The sequence below is a fragment of the Giraffa tippelskirchi genome, chromosome 2, assembly GCF_054371585.1.
Source record: "Giraffa tippelskirchi isolate mGirTip1 chromosome 2, T2T-mGirTip1v1.2.pri, whole genome shotgun sequence".
Classification (NCBI taxonomy): domain Eukaryota; kingdom Metazoa; phylum Chordata; class Mammalia; order Artiodactyla; family Giraffidae; genus Giraffa; species Giraffa tippelskirchi.
The window spans coordinates 164,725,118-164,739,619 of NC_137276.1; the positions used below are offsets into that span (position 1 = coordinate 164,725,118).

The 14,502-nt window shown below is 38.4% G+C and overlaps 1 protein-coding gene across 22 annotated transcripts in view; it reads right to left on the reverse strand.

Annotated features, from left to right (window-relative positions):
• The window catches only part of DRC9 (dynein regulatory complex subunit 9), a 50,546-nt gene that overhangs the window by 9,017 nt on the left and 27,027 nt on the right, over nucleotides 1–14,502 (reverse strand). For all 22 annotated transcript variants that reach the window (XM_081571665.1, XM_081571662.1, XM_081571658.1 and 19 more), the window contains 3 exons: nucleotides 12,242–12,323; nucleotides 4,795–4,956; nucleotides 3,383–3,457 (listed from right to left, as the gene is read on the reverse strand). In XM_081571665.1, coding sequence (XP_081427791.1) covers nucleotides 3,383–3,457; nucleotides 4,795–4,956; nucleotides 12,242–12,323 — 319 coding nt within the window. The remainder of the gene's footprint in view (nucleotides 1–3,382; nucleotides 3,458–4,794; nucleotides 4,957–12,241; nucleotides 12,324–14,502) is intronic.

Genomic DNA, 14,502 nt, shown 5'->3' on the forward strand with positions numbered 1-14,502 from the left:
GTGGACTCCAGGAGTTGGTGATGGATAGGGAGGCCTGGCGTGCTGTGGTCCATGGGGTCACAAAGTTTTGGACACAACTGAGCGACTGAACTGAACTGAACTGAATGCATTAGTAAAGGACTGTCTTCTAGGAAGGAGTGTCTCACAGAAACTTGTTAGAGGTGGGTGTTTGAGTGGGTGTTAGGCTACACATGATAAATTCACATTGTATTCCTATTTCCCTAAGTCTTTTGAATTCTCTTCTCCATATTATATCAAAGAAGCACTGACATCTCCACTTCATTAAATAAGTCCAGGTTTTAGTTAACCAATCAAGCAAACTGTTAAGAGTCACTTCCAGCTGCACAAGCTAACACATTAAATCTAGAATCTCTAGTAAACAGGTCCACATCAATGAACTTGACCCAATCCAGTGTTCTATTCTACCTTTCTTGGCCCAAAAACCTTAGACTCCATACTCATACCTGTCTCCTGGGCTTATGCCAATATGTATCAGTAAAGTCTTGTAATTCTTTTAGAATGTAAGTTATGTCCTTCTAAGTTATAGTCATCTGAGTTATCTATGAGCCTGGAACCCACTGAGATTTGACTCTAGTGATGGAACCACGGACAAAAGGGGTGATTGCACTAGGTCTTGAGAGATAGCATCCCTTTTCAAGGCATCTGCCTCAGATGAAGTTATTATCACAGGTTTTCAGGGAAAATAAGACTAATCTCCTCAGACATAGGAGAGCAGGCTATTTCCACCAGCAAGAGAGGCTTACGGTGACTTGGGGGTTCAAGAATATAAATTACATACCAGGAATTCCCATTCCAAGTTGCAGGGTCTTATTTTTTCCCAAGGAACCCTAATTTGCACATGAGAAACTCGTCATGACTATGAATGAATTCATGTGTAATATTGACTGAAACACCATTAAAACCAACCATAGAGAAACAGTGCCACATTATTACTTTAGTAATACTACTAAACATTACACTTGCCATTCTATCTATACAATAAGCCACAAAATAGAAACAGATATATAAATAATGAGAGGGAAAATATGAAACTGCTATTATTTACAGTCAATAGGAGAAGGGGGTGACAGAGGATGAAATGGTTGGATGGCATCATTGACTCAAAGGACATGAGTTTGAGCAAACTCAGAGAGATAGTGAAGGACAGGAAAGAAAGCCTGGCATGCTGCAGTCCATGGGGTTGCAGAGTTGGATAAGACTTAGCAACTGGACAACAACAGCAAGATTTTCTACCTAGAAAATCCAAATGAACCAACTCAAAAGCCATTAAAAACTAATATGAGGGGACATAAGGAATCTAGAACAATATACAAAAATGAATAGCCTTTCCATATACCATGCACTTAGAGGCATGTCCACTGACAGAAAGATGGTTACCGAAACCTTGGTATATCCCTTCTTTGGCATATTATACAGCAAGTATACTGCTTTAGAAAAAATTAAAGACAATGCAATTTTTTAAAAAAACTGGGTCTGGAAAATATACTATGATCCAATTTATGTCAAAAACAAATATAAATAAATATTAAAAACAAGTAAGCATTTAGGTATATACACAAGAACATACATGAAAAGAAACAGATATGGAAGAAATACTTGAAAAGGGGAGTAATAAGAGCTTTCGCTTTTTAAAATCTATATATTTCTGCACTGTTTCAAAATTTTTTCATTAAAAAGTATCTATGTATTGCTTATGTTATTAGGCTGAAGATCTGGGTAACACTAACTTTATCCATCCAACATCCATTTATCACCAACTCATCTTACTGTTAGCAAATACTTGCTGTATATCTAACATTTGAGGTAGGTAACATGATTCATAATCCTGAAATTGCAGGGGTACAGGTTCTAATAGCCTACTGATATGCTTTTCAGTAAAACCCTGTGAGATAGCATCTAGAAATCATTTTCTTTAACCACAAATTTGGAATTATTTACTAAAACTTCTTCAGCTTTCTCAAAGGTAGGCTATATCATGAGTAAGTTGGAAATTTTTTTCTTATTCAGCCAACAGAGATATTTTGAAAGGTTCCTTCCATTCAGCTTGTTTTGTTACTAGTATTGGAAATACTAATTCAAACCATTTCAGTCACATAATTTATAAAATTATATGAATAATTTCATAATTCACACAGTAAGAAATAAAATGAGTAAATAGGAAAGGAAAGGAAGGAAAGGGAAGTCGCTCAGTCGTGTCCGACTCTTTGTGACCCCGTGGACTGTAGCCTACCAGGCTCCTCCGTCCATGGGATTCTCCAGGCAAGAATACTGGAGTGGTTTGCCATTTCCTTCTCCAGGGGATCTTCCCGACCCAGGGATCGAACCCAGGTCTCCCGCATTGGAGGCAGACGCTTTAACCTCTGAGCCACCAGTGGTAAAGAACCCAAAATGAGTAAATAAATATGTGGAAAAAATGGTCAATTCCATTAGTAAGCAGAAAAAAAAAAAGCAAAATAAAACAACTCATTAAACTAGCAGACTTTAAAAAAAATATCTAAAGCAGTTAGTTCTGTTGAGGATACCTTCAAATTAGTACCTGTATACATTGCTGATGTCAGTGTAAAACAGAGACTACTAGCAATATTTATCAAAAGTCACAAAATACCAGTCTCTCAAATAATAATCTCATGCTTGAGATTTACTTTTAGCAAATAATTGCAATGAAGAAAACAGTAATTTGGGCCAACCTTTCATTACTGCATTATTTACAATAATGAAACTCTGGAAATAACCTAAATATCCAGAACAAAGAGTTACAAATAAATTATAGAATAACTACTCTGTGGAACATTATAAAACCATTTAAAATTATTTTACAAGGAGACTATAATAAAATGAAAAAAATGAGTGAAAAAACAATTGGCAATTTTTTAAAAATCTTCACGCAACTAAGAATGTTATTTTTATAATTTTAAAAAATTAGGAAATTTAAAATTATGACTATGAGGCAGTATAAGAACAAGAAAACAGTGCCTTATATAATACTAAATGATAAAGGTAAAGGACAAAATTTTACCCGTACTCAAATTACAGCTTTATAAAACATTTATCCAGATGGATAACTTATACAGAAAACATGGGCTATATAGCTGTTTTATTAGGATGGTACGATTACGGTCGATTTTTCTTTCCTTAAAAAAATTGCTTTGCCGTCCTTGGCATTTTATAAGTGGGAAACAAATACTTCAGAGGATAAGAAAGGTTTGGGCCCATGGCTGATTCATGTCAATGTATGGCAAAAACTATTACAATATTGTAAAGTAATTAGCCCCCAACTAAAATAAATAAATTTATAAAATAAAATAAAATAAAAAAAAGAATTAAAAAAAAAAAAAAGAAAAAGAAAGGTTTGGGGACCCACCTGCTGCTCCTTTCTAAGGAACATTTCAATCTCTGCATGAGTCCGGTTCTCTTCTTCAGTTTTCAGGCGTAGTTTCTGTGAATAAAAAACGAACATCAGAATTCTTCCCAACAGGGCTGGAAGTGAGTTCTCAAGATTAGGGGTATAGCTCTGACAGTAGTGCAAGTGTGGGATCCTGAGAATTCCACGGTATTGCTCCAAAGCAGCAATTCAGTTTCCCTGAATTCAATTCGTGTTCACAACATGTCTGAGTCATGTCTGGCACTGTGCTAGGCACAGGCAACGGCCCAGAGCAAGAGGGCCATAATCCTGTTGCCTGGAAAGTGATGTCCATTTAAAGAGAGAAACAGTGCTTCAAGGGCACAAGGTTCTCAGGCCCACCAAAGGATATTCCAGAGTGCAAAAAAAAATGTTTGCTGTCATAGTCTTAAGCCACACTTGGGAAATAAGCTTTCCGATAAGCAGGGGACTCAAAGAAAGGAGTCCTCCTACTGTATGCAGATGACATGCTGTACTAATGCTTGCTCCTTCTCACCAGAGTCTTGTTCTTTTAGCCATTTTGCCTCCTCCACAAATGATCATTTTTAGAAAACGTTTCCAGGAAGTATACAACATGTTACTATTTATCTGTAATTTGGAAATGAAAATTTGTAGTTCTAAGTAGAATACGACAAGTTTGGTACTGAAATACATAAAGAGATTTTAAATTTTTAATTAAATTAAATGTCTTTAAGAGAGGGTATAATTTAAAGAAATCTGGAAATAAGTTTTGAGTTTTCTTAATGTAAATATGTTATTTGAAATAGGTTATTTCTATGATTTAAGGGCAAAATTTCTTAAACACTGCTCTGAATGAACTGAATGTATTCCATGCAGGGGGGAAAATAGCCTTTCTCCTCTAAAATGAGAGTCTACCCTTGTTTCTTTCTACTGATACTTTTCACTGTGACTTTTCATTTCTATTAATATAAATTTAGGTGTGCATGAAGTTCAGCTCTCTAAATTTTGTATTTCTTAATGGCAAGATGAAAAATACTGGTTGGGTAAGAAAAGTAGCAGCAAAAACCTACAGTTACTGAGTATCTTGTTTTGTCCTCTCCCTGTAATTAACAGAAGAAATGACAACCAGCTTCATAAAATAAGGATAAAGTGACCAAGAAAAGAAAGCACAACCAATTTCAAAGTCCTTACAAAAAATCAGGAGATGTAGGCTATACCCCATCAGAATCTCTGCTTGTAAAAAAGCAAGTCTTCATCCTTTTTTTTTCTTTAACCTCAAATGTTAGGGTTGCTGGAGAGAGAGAGCAAAGATCAGGGAAGTCTCCTTCTCGCGCCTCCTTTGACGGCTGAAGTATCAGGAGCGACAGTTTGAAAGCCAGTCACTAGATTCATTCCTAATTAACAGTGATCACCTCAATCTCTTCCAGCAAGAGCTCTTCTCTTTTGCTACATTTTTTCTGGGTCTGGGAAATCTGCAGTTCTGTATTTTTCTTCATATAGCGATTCTCCATGTTGGTTTTTGCCTTCATCTCTTGCAGCTGGTCCTTGAGGTGAGCAATATATTCATTCCGATTCTGTAGAGGTTAAGACCAGATTTCTAAATTAAAATGCATTCTACCTCCATTCAGCTCAGTCAGCAGCTTAAGCTATTGTACTTACGTATCAACAGGGAACTGGATCTGTTTTTCTGCTATCACACGAGGAGAAATTTACTCAATAATCATGGATAGTATAAATGAAAATGAAAGACAAGTAGTTCTAAGACTGTGAGATTCTTCCCTAGGCACATTATTTGGGTGTCCTGTATCCACACAAATTCCCCATTACTATTTCATTTTAGTGGAAAGAGCACTGGACTAAATGATCAAAAGACCTAACTTCCTACACAAGCCCCGCCAATTGTGTGAATTAGGACACGTCAGTTAAACTCTCCAAGTTTCACCTTCTTTAAAATAGAAACATTAATATCCACCCTGCCTGAAATATCTTGGCAAGTAATTATAAGGATTAATTGACAATGTGTTTGAAAATTCTTCCCAGGTTACAAGTGCTTGGCAACTTCTTTTTTTAATTGCGTTAACACTGGTTTATATATATAAACTTCATGTGTGCAACATTATATTAATATTTCAACTTCTGTATACATTACAATGTGCTCACCACCAAAAATTTAGTTTCCATCCGTCACCATATAGTTGACCCCCCCTTTACCCATTTCTTACCCCCAACCCTTTCCCCTTCTGGTACCCACTACCCTGTAATACATGTTTGTCTTTGTTTAGTTTGTTCATCTATTTTTGTTTGTATGTTTTAGATTCCACATATGAGTGAAATTATATAGTATTTATCTTTCTTTGTCTAATTATTTCACTTTGCATGATAATGTCCATCTATGTTGTCACAAATAGCAAGATTTCATCTTTGTATGGCTAGGAAATATCCATTGTATATATACTGTTGTAAACATGTACCACACCATCTTTATCCATTCATCTCTCAATGTGAATATAGGTTGTTTCCTTATCTTGGCTGTTCTGAACAATGCTGCAATGAACACAGGGGTACATACACCTTTCTGAATTAGTGTCTTCATTTTCTTTGGATAAATACCCAGAAGTAGAATAGCTGAATAATATGGTAGTTCTATTCTTAATTTTTTGAGGAATCTCCATACTGTTTTCCAATGCGGGAGCTGCCACTAAGGTATATAGCATTAGGAAGATATTCTCAGAACAGGATTCTAAGGAGTTATTTCCCCATTGGGCCTAGGAATTCTCATTTTCTGTAAAATTTTGAATGTTGGACAACTGAAAATATAGATAGACAGACACATAGATAGATATAGAGATATACCTTCCATAAACTAGAAGAATTTGAAACTCTGTTGATTATTAAAACATTGTACTGACTCCACCTCAGTCAGTCTCTTCCATCAGGAAGCTTCCATAAGCCTATTATCCTTCACCATCAGAGGGCAGACAGGCTGAAAACCACAATCACAGAAAACTAACCAATATGATCACATGGACCACAGCCTTGTCTAACTCAATAAAATTATGAGACATGCCATGAAGGGCCACCCAAGATGGACAGGTCATGGTGGAGAGTTCTGACAAAACGTGTTCCACTGGAGAAGGGAACTGGAAAAACCACTTCAGTATTCTTGCCTTGAGAACCCCATGAACAGTATGAAAAGGCAAAAAGATAGGACAATGAATGATGAAATCCCCAAGTCAGTAGGTGCCCAATATGATAAGGAGATCAGTGGAGAAATAATTTCAGAAAGAGTGAAGAGACGGAGCAAAGCAAAAACAACACCCAGTTGTGGATGTGACTGGTGATGGAAGTAAAGTCCGATGCTGTAAAGACCAATATTGCATAGGAACTTGGAATGTTAGGTCCATGAATTAAGGCAAATTGGAAGTGGTCAAACACGAGATGGCAAGAGTAAACATCAACATTTTAGGAATCAGCGAACTAAGATGGACTGGAATGGGTGAATTTAACTCAGATGACCATTACATCTACTACTGTGGGCAAGAATCCCTTAGAAGAAATGGAGTAGCCATCATGGTCAACAAAAGAGCCCGAAATGCAGTACTTGGATGCAATCTCAAAAACGACAGAATGATCTCTGTTTGTTTCCCAGGCAAATTATTCAATATCACAGTAATCCAAGTCAATGCTTTGACCAGTAATGCTGAAGAAGCTGAAGTTGATCGGTCTTCCATGAAGATCTACAAGATCTTTTAGAACTAACACCCAAAAAAGATATCCTTTTCATTTTAGGGGACTGGAATGCAAAAGTAGGAAGTCAAGAAACACCTGGCGTAACAGGCAAATTTGGCCTTGGGGTACAGAATGAAGCAGGGCAAAAGCTAATAGAGTTTTGCCAAGAGAACGCACTGGTCATAGCAAACACCCTCTTCCAACAACACAAGAGCAGACTCTACACGTGGACATCACCAGATGGTCAATACCGAAATCAGGTTGATTATATTCTTTGTAGCCAAAGATGGAGAAGCTCTATACAGTCAGCAAAAACAAGACCGGGAGCTGACTGTGGCTCAGATCATGAACTCCTTATTGCCAAATTCCAACTTAAATTGAGGAAAGTAGGGAAAACCACTAGACCATTCAGGTATGACCTAAATCAAATCCCATATGATTCTACAGTGGAAGTAAGATAGGTTCAAGGGATTAGATCAGACAGAGTAGCTGAAGAACTATGAATGGAGGTTTGTAACATTGTACAGGAGGCAGGGATCAAGACCATCCCCAAGAAAAAGAAATTCAAAAAGGCAAAATGGCTGTCTGAGGAGGCCTTAAAATAGCTGTGAAAAGAAGAGTTGAAGGCAAAGGAGAAAAGGAAAGATATTCCCATTTGAATGCAGAGTTGCAAAGAAGAGCAAGGAGAGATAAGAAAGCCTTCCTCAGCGATAAATGCAAAGAAATAGAGGAAAACAATAGAATGGGAAAGACTAGAGATCTCTTCAAGAAAATTAGAGATACCAAGGGAACATTTCATGCAAAGATGGGCTCGATAAAGGACAGAAATGGTATGAACCTAACAGAAGCAGAAGATATTAAGAAGAGGTGGCAAGAATACACAGAAGAACTGTACAAAAAATATCTTCACGACCCAGATAATCACGATGGTGTGATCACTCACCTAGAGCCAGACATCCTGGAATGTGAAGTCAAGTGGGCCTTAGAAAGCATCACTACGAACAAAGCTAGTGGAGGTGATGTAATTCCAGTTGAGCTATTTCAAATCCTGAAAGATGATGCTGTGAAAGTGCTGCACTCGATATGCCAGCAAATTTGGAAAACTCAGCAGTGGCCACAGGACTGGAAAAGATCAGTTTTCATTCCAATCCCAAAGAATGGCAATGCCAAAGAATGCTCAAACTACCACACAATTGCACTCATCTCACATGCTAGTAAAGTAATGCTCAAAATTCTCCAAGCCAGGCTTCAGCAATACGTGAACCATGAACTTCCAGATGTTCAAGCTGGTTTTAGAAAAGGCAGAGGAACCAGAGATCAAATTGCCAATATCCGCTGGATCATCGAAAAAGCAACAGAGTTCCAGAAAAACATCTATTTCTGCTTTATTGACTATGCCAAAGCCTTTGACTGTGTGGATCACAATAAACTGTGGAAAACTCTGAAAGAGATGGGAATACCAGACCACCTGACCTGTCTCTTGAGAAACCTGTATGCAGGTCAGGAAGCAACAGTTAGAACTGGACATGGAACAACAGACTGGTTCCAAATAGGAGAAGGAGTACGTCAAGGCTGTATATTGTCACCCTGCTTATTTAACTTATATGCAGAGTACATCATGAGAAACGCTGGGTTAGAAGAAACACAAGCTGGAATCAAGATTGCCGGGAGAAATATCAATAACCTCAGATATGCGGATGACACCACCCTTATGGCAGAAAGTGAAGAAGAACTAAAGAGCCTCTTGATGAAGGTGAAAGAGGAGAGTGAAAAAGTTGGCTTGAAGCTCAATGTTCAGAAAACTAAGATCATGGCATCTGGTCCCATCAGTTCATGGTAATTGATAGGGAAACAATGGAAACAGTGACAGACTTTATTTTGGGGGGCTCCAAAATCACTACAGATGGTGACTGCAGCCATGAAATTAAAAGATGCTTGCTCCTTAGAAGAAAAGCTATGACCAACCTAGACAACATATTAAAAAGTAGAGACATTACTTTGCCAACAAATGTCCGTCTCGTCAAAGCTATGGTTTTTCCAGTAGTCATGTGTGGATGTGAGAGTTGGACTATGAAGAAAGCTGAGAGCCAAAGAATTGATGCTTTTGAACTGTGGTGTTGGAGAAGACTCTTGAGAGTCCCTTGGACTGCAAGGAGATCCAACCAGTTCAACCTAAAGGAGATCAGTCCTCAATATTCATTGGAAGGACTGATGCTGAAGCTGAAACTCCAATACTTTGGCCACCTGATGCAAAGAGCTGACTCATTTGAAAAGACCCTGATGCTCAGAAAGATTGAAGGTGGGAGGAGAAGGGGATGGCAGAGGATGAGACGGTTGGATGGCATCACTGACTCAATGGACATGAGTTTGAGTAAACTCTGGGAGTTGGTGATGGACAGGGAGGCCTGGTGTGCTGCAGTCCATGGTGTCACAAAGAGTCAGACACAACCGAGCGACTGAACTGAACTGAACTATACTGATTCTAAGAAGGAGCAAAGTGAAACTAAAGTCCTGATTCTGGCTAGAAAAATCTTATAAGTTGAGAATTGCAAAGACCTAGCTGTCTTCAACGGTTTCATTAGAGGTTGTTGTTGTTGTTCAGCTGCTAATTCATGTCCAACTCTTTCCGACCCCGTGAATTATATATAGCACACCAGGCTTCTCTGCCCTTCACTGTCTCCTGAGTTTGCTCAAACTCATGTCCATTGAGTTGATAATGCCATCCAACCATCTCATTCTCTGTTGCCCCTTTCACCTCTTGCCCTCAATCTTTCCTAGCAACAGAGTTTTTCCAATGAGTCGGCTCTTCGCATCCGGTAGTCAAAGTATTAAAGCTTTGGCTTCAGCATCAGTCTTTCCAATGAATATTCATGGTTGACTTCCTTTAGGATTGACTGGTTTGATCTCCTTGTTTTCCAAGGGACTCTCAACAGTCTTCTCCAACACCACAGTTCAAAAGCATCAATTCTTCGGTGCTCAGCCTTCTTTATGGTCCAACTCTCACATCCCTGCATGACTACTGGAAAAACCATAGCTTTGCCTATACGGACCTTTGTTGGCAAAGTTATATCCTTGCTTTTTTTAATACATTGTCTAGGTTTGTCATAGCTTTTCCTCCAAGGAGCAAGCATCTTTTAATTTCGTAGCTGCAGTCACTGTCCGTGTTGATTTTGGAGCCCAAGAAAATGAAATCTGATACTGTTTCCAATTTTTCCCCATCTATTTGCCATGAAGTGATGGGACTGGATGCCATGATCTTTGTTTTTTGAATGTTGAGTTTTAAGCCAACTTTTTCACTGTCCTCTTTCACCTTCATCAAGAGACTCTTAAGTTCCTCTTCGCTTCCAGGAGGAAGTTTCATAACTCAATTATTCTCTCACATTCCAGTGATCTCCACACATACTTTCACACACTCAATCCTACCACCTTAATTGCTGGCATCATTTTCTGACCCACAGGTCTCCTGTATCCATGTACTTCCTGTCTTTTTGTTTTCCAACCTTGACTTGACCACTGGTTCTTCAGTAACTCTAGAGATTTTACTTGATTTCATCTTTCCAGTTGTTTTCTGTTCAAGGTTTGCCTTCAGTCTTCTAGTCCTGGTTTCACTCCTTTGCTGATGATCAAAATATCTGAGTGATATTCTACTTTAGTTTTACTGTGCCTGAATGTAACAGGTGAGACTGCAATCCAAGAAGGTAAGTTTCACAAGGAAGTGTTATTTGTTGGAAAAATTATATTGTCAACAATATAATGTAATGAAAGAGAAAAAAGGGGGTTGTGATAGTAGCATAGGGGACTTGATTGGCAGAGGCCAAAGGTGGGGTCTCTTTTGATACTATTTGGTTCGGAGTCTTAAAAGGACATCAATATAAACATCTTTTTTTTTTAATACTCAAGGAATACAAGAGGAACTTTTAAATAATGGTAGAGTTTTTAAGGGGAAAGAAAAGTTAAGAAACTTCTGAAAAAGTCTATTTATTAGAGAGAAAGCCTAAGTGCACACCAGTTTTTATAAAGCTTTTGGAGTGAGGGTCGTACAAAAATGGTTTTCAAAGAACGTAAACAGAGGGTTAATAGGGATAATGAAGTAAAAATCAATAACAAAGGTACTTTAAAACTGATAATAGAAAATAAGAGAGGATGCTAAGCAAATCAGAAGACCTAAAGATAATATCTCAGAAGAAAGGCTAGTGACCTTCTTTAGACAATTCTTCCAAATATATTTTCCTAATATTCTTATAACTTCTTTGTAGGAAATAAGGAAGATTCCCACATCTGAAGTATAAGCTTTCCAAATAGCTAGGCAATGAAAAGCATATCAGGCCATACTTAGTAACTTGCTTAATTCTAATAGTCATGGCACTAATTTCTTACTGCCCAAACACAGTTTTGCAAGCACTTGCTTAAAACTTGGGATGCATTTTCTTATAGAGGTAAATTAGACATAAGGTGAGGCCCTAATGACCAGAAAAGCTCAATAAATCCACTCTGTAGTTGAAATATAATACAAATGACATTATTAACCCTAACCATCAGGTGTAAGGAGTATTTGTGTTGTGCTTAGTCACTCAGTTGTGTCCAACCCTTTGCAATCCCATGGACTGTAGCCCACCAGGCTTCTCTGTCCATGGGGATTCTCCAGGCAAGAATACTGGAATGGGTTGCTACGCCCTCCTCCAAGGGATCTTCCAGACCCAGGGATTGAAACCAGGTCTCCCGCATTGCAGGCAGATTCTTTACCATCTGGGCCACCAGAGAAGCCTTATAAGGAGTATGTGATGTGCTTAAGGTCCTACCTAAGACTGTAAGCTCCCATCAGGGACCTTGGCATACAAGAGACTGCCTGAGACAAGGTCTCCTGGAAGGAAGGAATGGGTGATATGTTGGATTGGTTGGGAGGGGTAAGAACAGCTCCAGAGGGATATAGTCTCTCAGAGTTCAATTCTGGACATGTTTGTGCATTCCACCAAATATCTGCTCTCCTTTTATTTTTAATATAAATATTAAAGGCAACTCAGGGGAAACAACAATTTCTTACACATAACTTCTTTTTTTGCTTGAGAAAGATGACTTCTACTTAACTGTTATCAACTCAGTAACTTTTTGTGTTGCCCAGATAATTCTTACCTGTACTTCAGCTTGCCTTTCTCTTTTGACATTAAGCAGCTGTTTTTGAAGAGATTTTATCTTCTTTCTTCCATTTTCCTCCCTAGAGAAAATAAGGATAATTTGTATTTTAGAGATGTGCTTCTCAAAATTCAGTGTGTACAGGTTCACCTGGAGGCTAAAAAACAGATTCCTGGGTTCTATCCAAGATTCTAATTCATTCGGTGGAATCTGCATCTGTACCAAGTTCCCAGGTGATGCTAATGGTGCTGGTCCATGGAGCAAAATTTCAGTAACATCTTTAAAAAGACTGATTTTGCTCACACTCTGCTCTCTCACCACCCTGCAGTTTGCACTGTCTCTCAGCTCTGCATCCTGGAGACGGTGCTAAAGTGGAGAGGAGTTTCTCAAATGCTGATTGCTGAAGCTTCCAACGCAAGTTTCTCGCCTTCTCCCAGGTGTCAATAGATTGGCTTCAGTGCATAGGGGCGAGAGGACCCAGAGACACCTTTCCTAACACCAGAAAGTGCTGGAGTGGGCTGAGGGGCTGGTCAATCCAGAGGCTGCTGTCCATACCCCCACCAGGTTCTGGCTCAGAACCTCGGAGCAGAGAAGAACCCCACATTCCATGCTGGTCTCAGGAACGAGGATTTGTCAAGAGATCAAGCCCTGAGCCTTTGGAGTGGGAGCACTGACTCCAAGACCCTAGACTACCAGAGAACTAACCCTAGGGAGTATCAAATAGTGAGAACTCACGCAAAGGAAACCACTAGAATATAAGACCCGGCATCACCCAACCACCAGTAGCACCCTGTGCAGGACGCCTCATCTGAACAACAAACAAAACAAAAGTACAAACCCAATCATCAGCAGACAGGATTACCACCTCACTCAGCCTTGCGCATCAGAGGAAAAACAAACAAACAAGCAAACAAACAAAAACTCAGCACAAATCTCACCCTATAGGAAGCTCACACAAACCACTGGACCACCCTTAGGAGGGCAGAAACCAAAAGGAAGAAAGAATTCAACCTTCTTCAAGGAAAGAATTCAACTTTTCTTGAAGCCTGGGAAAAGGAGACCTCAAATACAATAACTTAGAAAAAAAAATAATGAAAAGGCAGAGAAATACTGCAAAATGAAGGAACAAACTAGGAACACAAAAGTCCAAATAAATGAAGAGGAAATAGGCAAACTACCTGAAAAAGAATTCAGAATAATGATAGTTAAGATAATCAAAAACCTTGAAAACAAAATGGAGAAAATGAAAGAATCAACTAACAAAGACCTAGAAGAATTAAAGAATAAATATACAGAGGCAACACAATTACTGAAATTAAAAATACTCTAAAAGGAATCAATAGCAGAATATCTGAAGCAGAAGAATGAATCAGTGAGCTGGAAGATAAAATGGTGGAAATAACTTCTGAAGAGCAGAATAAAGTAAAAAGAATGAAAAGAGCTGAGGACATTTTCAGAGACCTCTGGGACCATATCAAATGCACCAACATTCGTATTATAGGGGTCCCAGAAGAAGAAGAGAAAAAGAAAGGGTATGAGAAAATTTTTGAAGAGATTATAGTTGAAAATTTCCCCAAAATGGAAAAGGAAATAGTCAATCAAGTCCAAGAGGCACAAAGAGTCCCATACAGGATAAACCCAAGGAGAAACACACCAAGACACATACTAATCAAACTAACAAAGACTAAACACAAAGAAAGAATATTAAAAGCAGCAAAGGAGAAGCAAGACGTAACATACAAGGGAAACTCCATATGCTTAATAGCTGATCTTTCAGCAGAAACTCTGCAGGTCAGAAGGGAATTGCAGAATATATTGAAAGTACTGAAAGGGAAAAATCTACAACCAGATTACTGTACCTGGCAAGGATCTCATTCAAAATTGATGGAGAAATAAAAAGCTTTTCTGACAAGCAAAAGTTAAGAGAATTCAGTACCATCAAACCAGCCTTACAATAAATGTTAAAGGGACTTACATAGTCAAGAAATACAACAGAAGAAAAAAGATCTACAAAATCAACTTCAGACAATTAGAAAATGGCAATAGGAACATATATATCAATAACTACCTTAAATGTAAATGGATTAAACGCTCCAACCAAAAGACACAGACTGGCTAAATGGATACAAAAACAAGACCCATATATATGCTGTCTACAAGAAACTCACTTCAGACCTCAAGACACATATAGCCTGAAAGTGAGAGAATGGAAAATATATTCCATGCAAATGGGAAGCAAAAGAAAGCTGGAGTAGCAATCC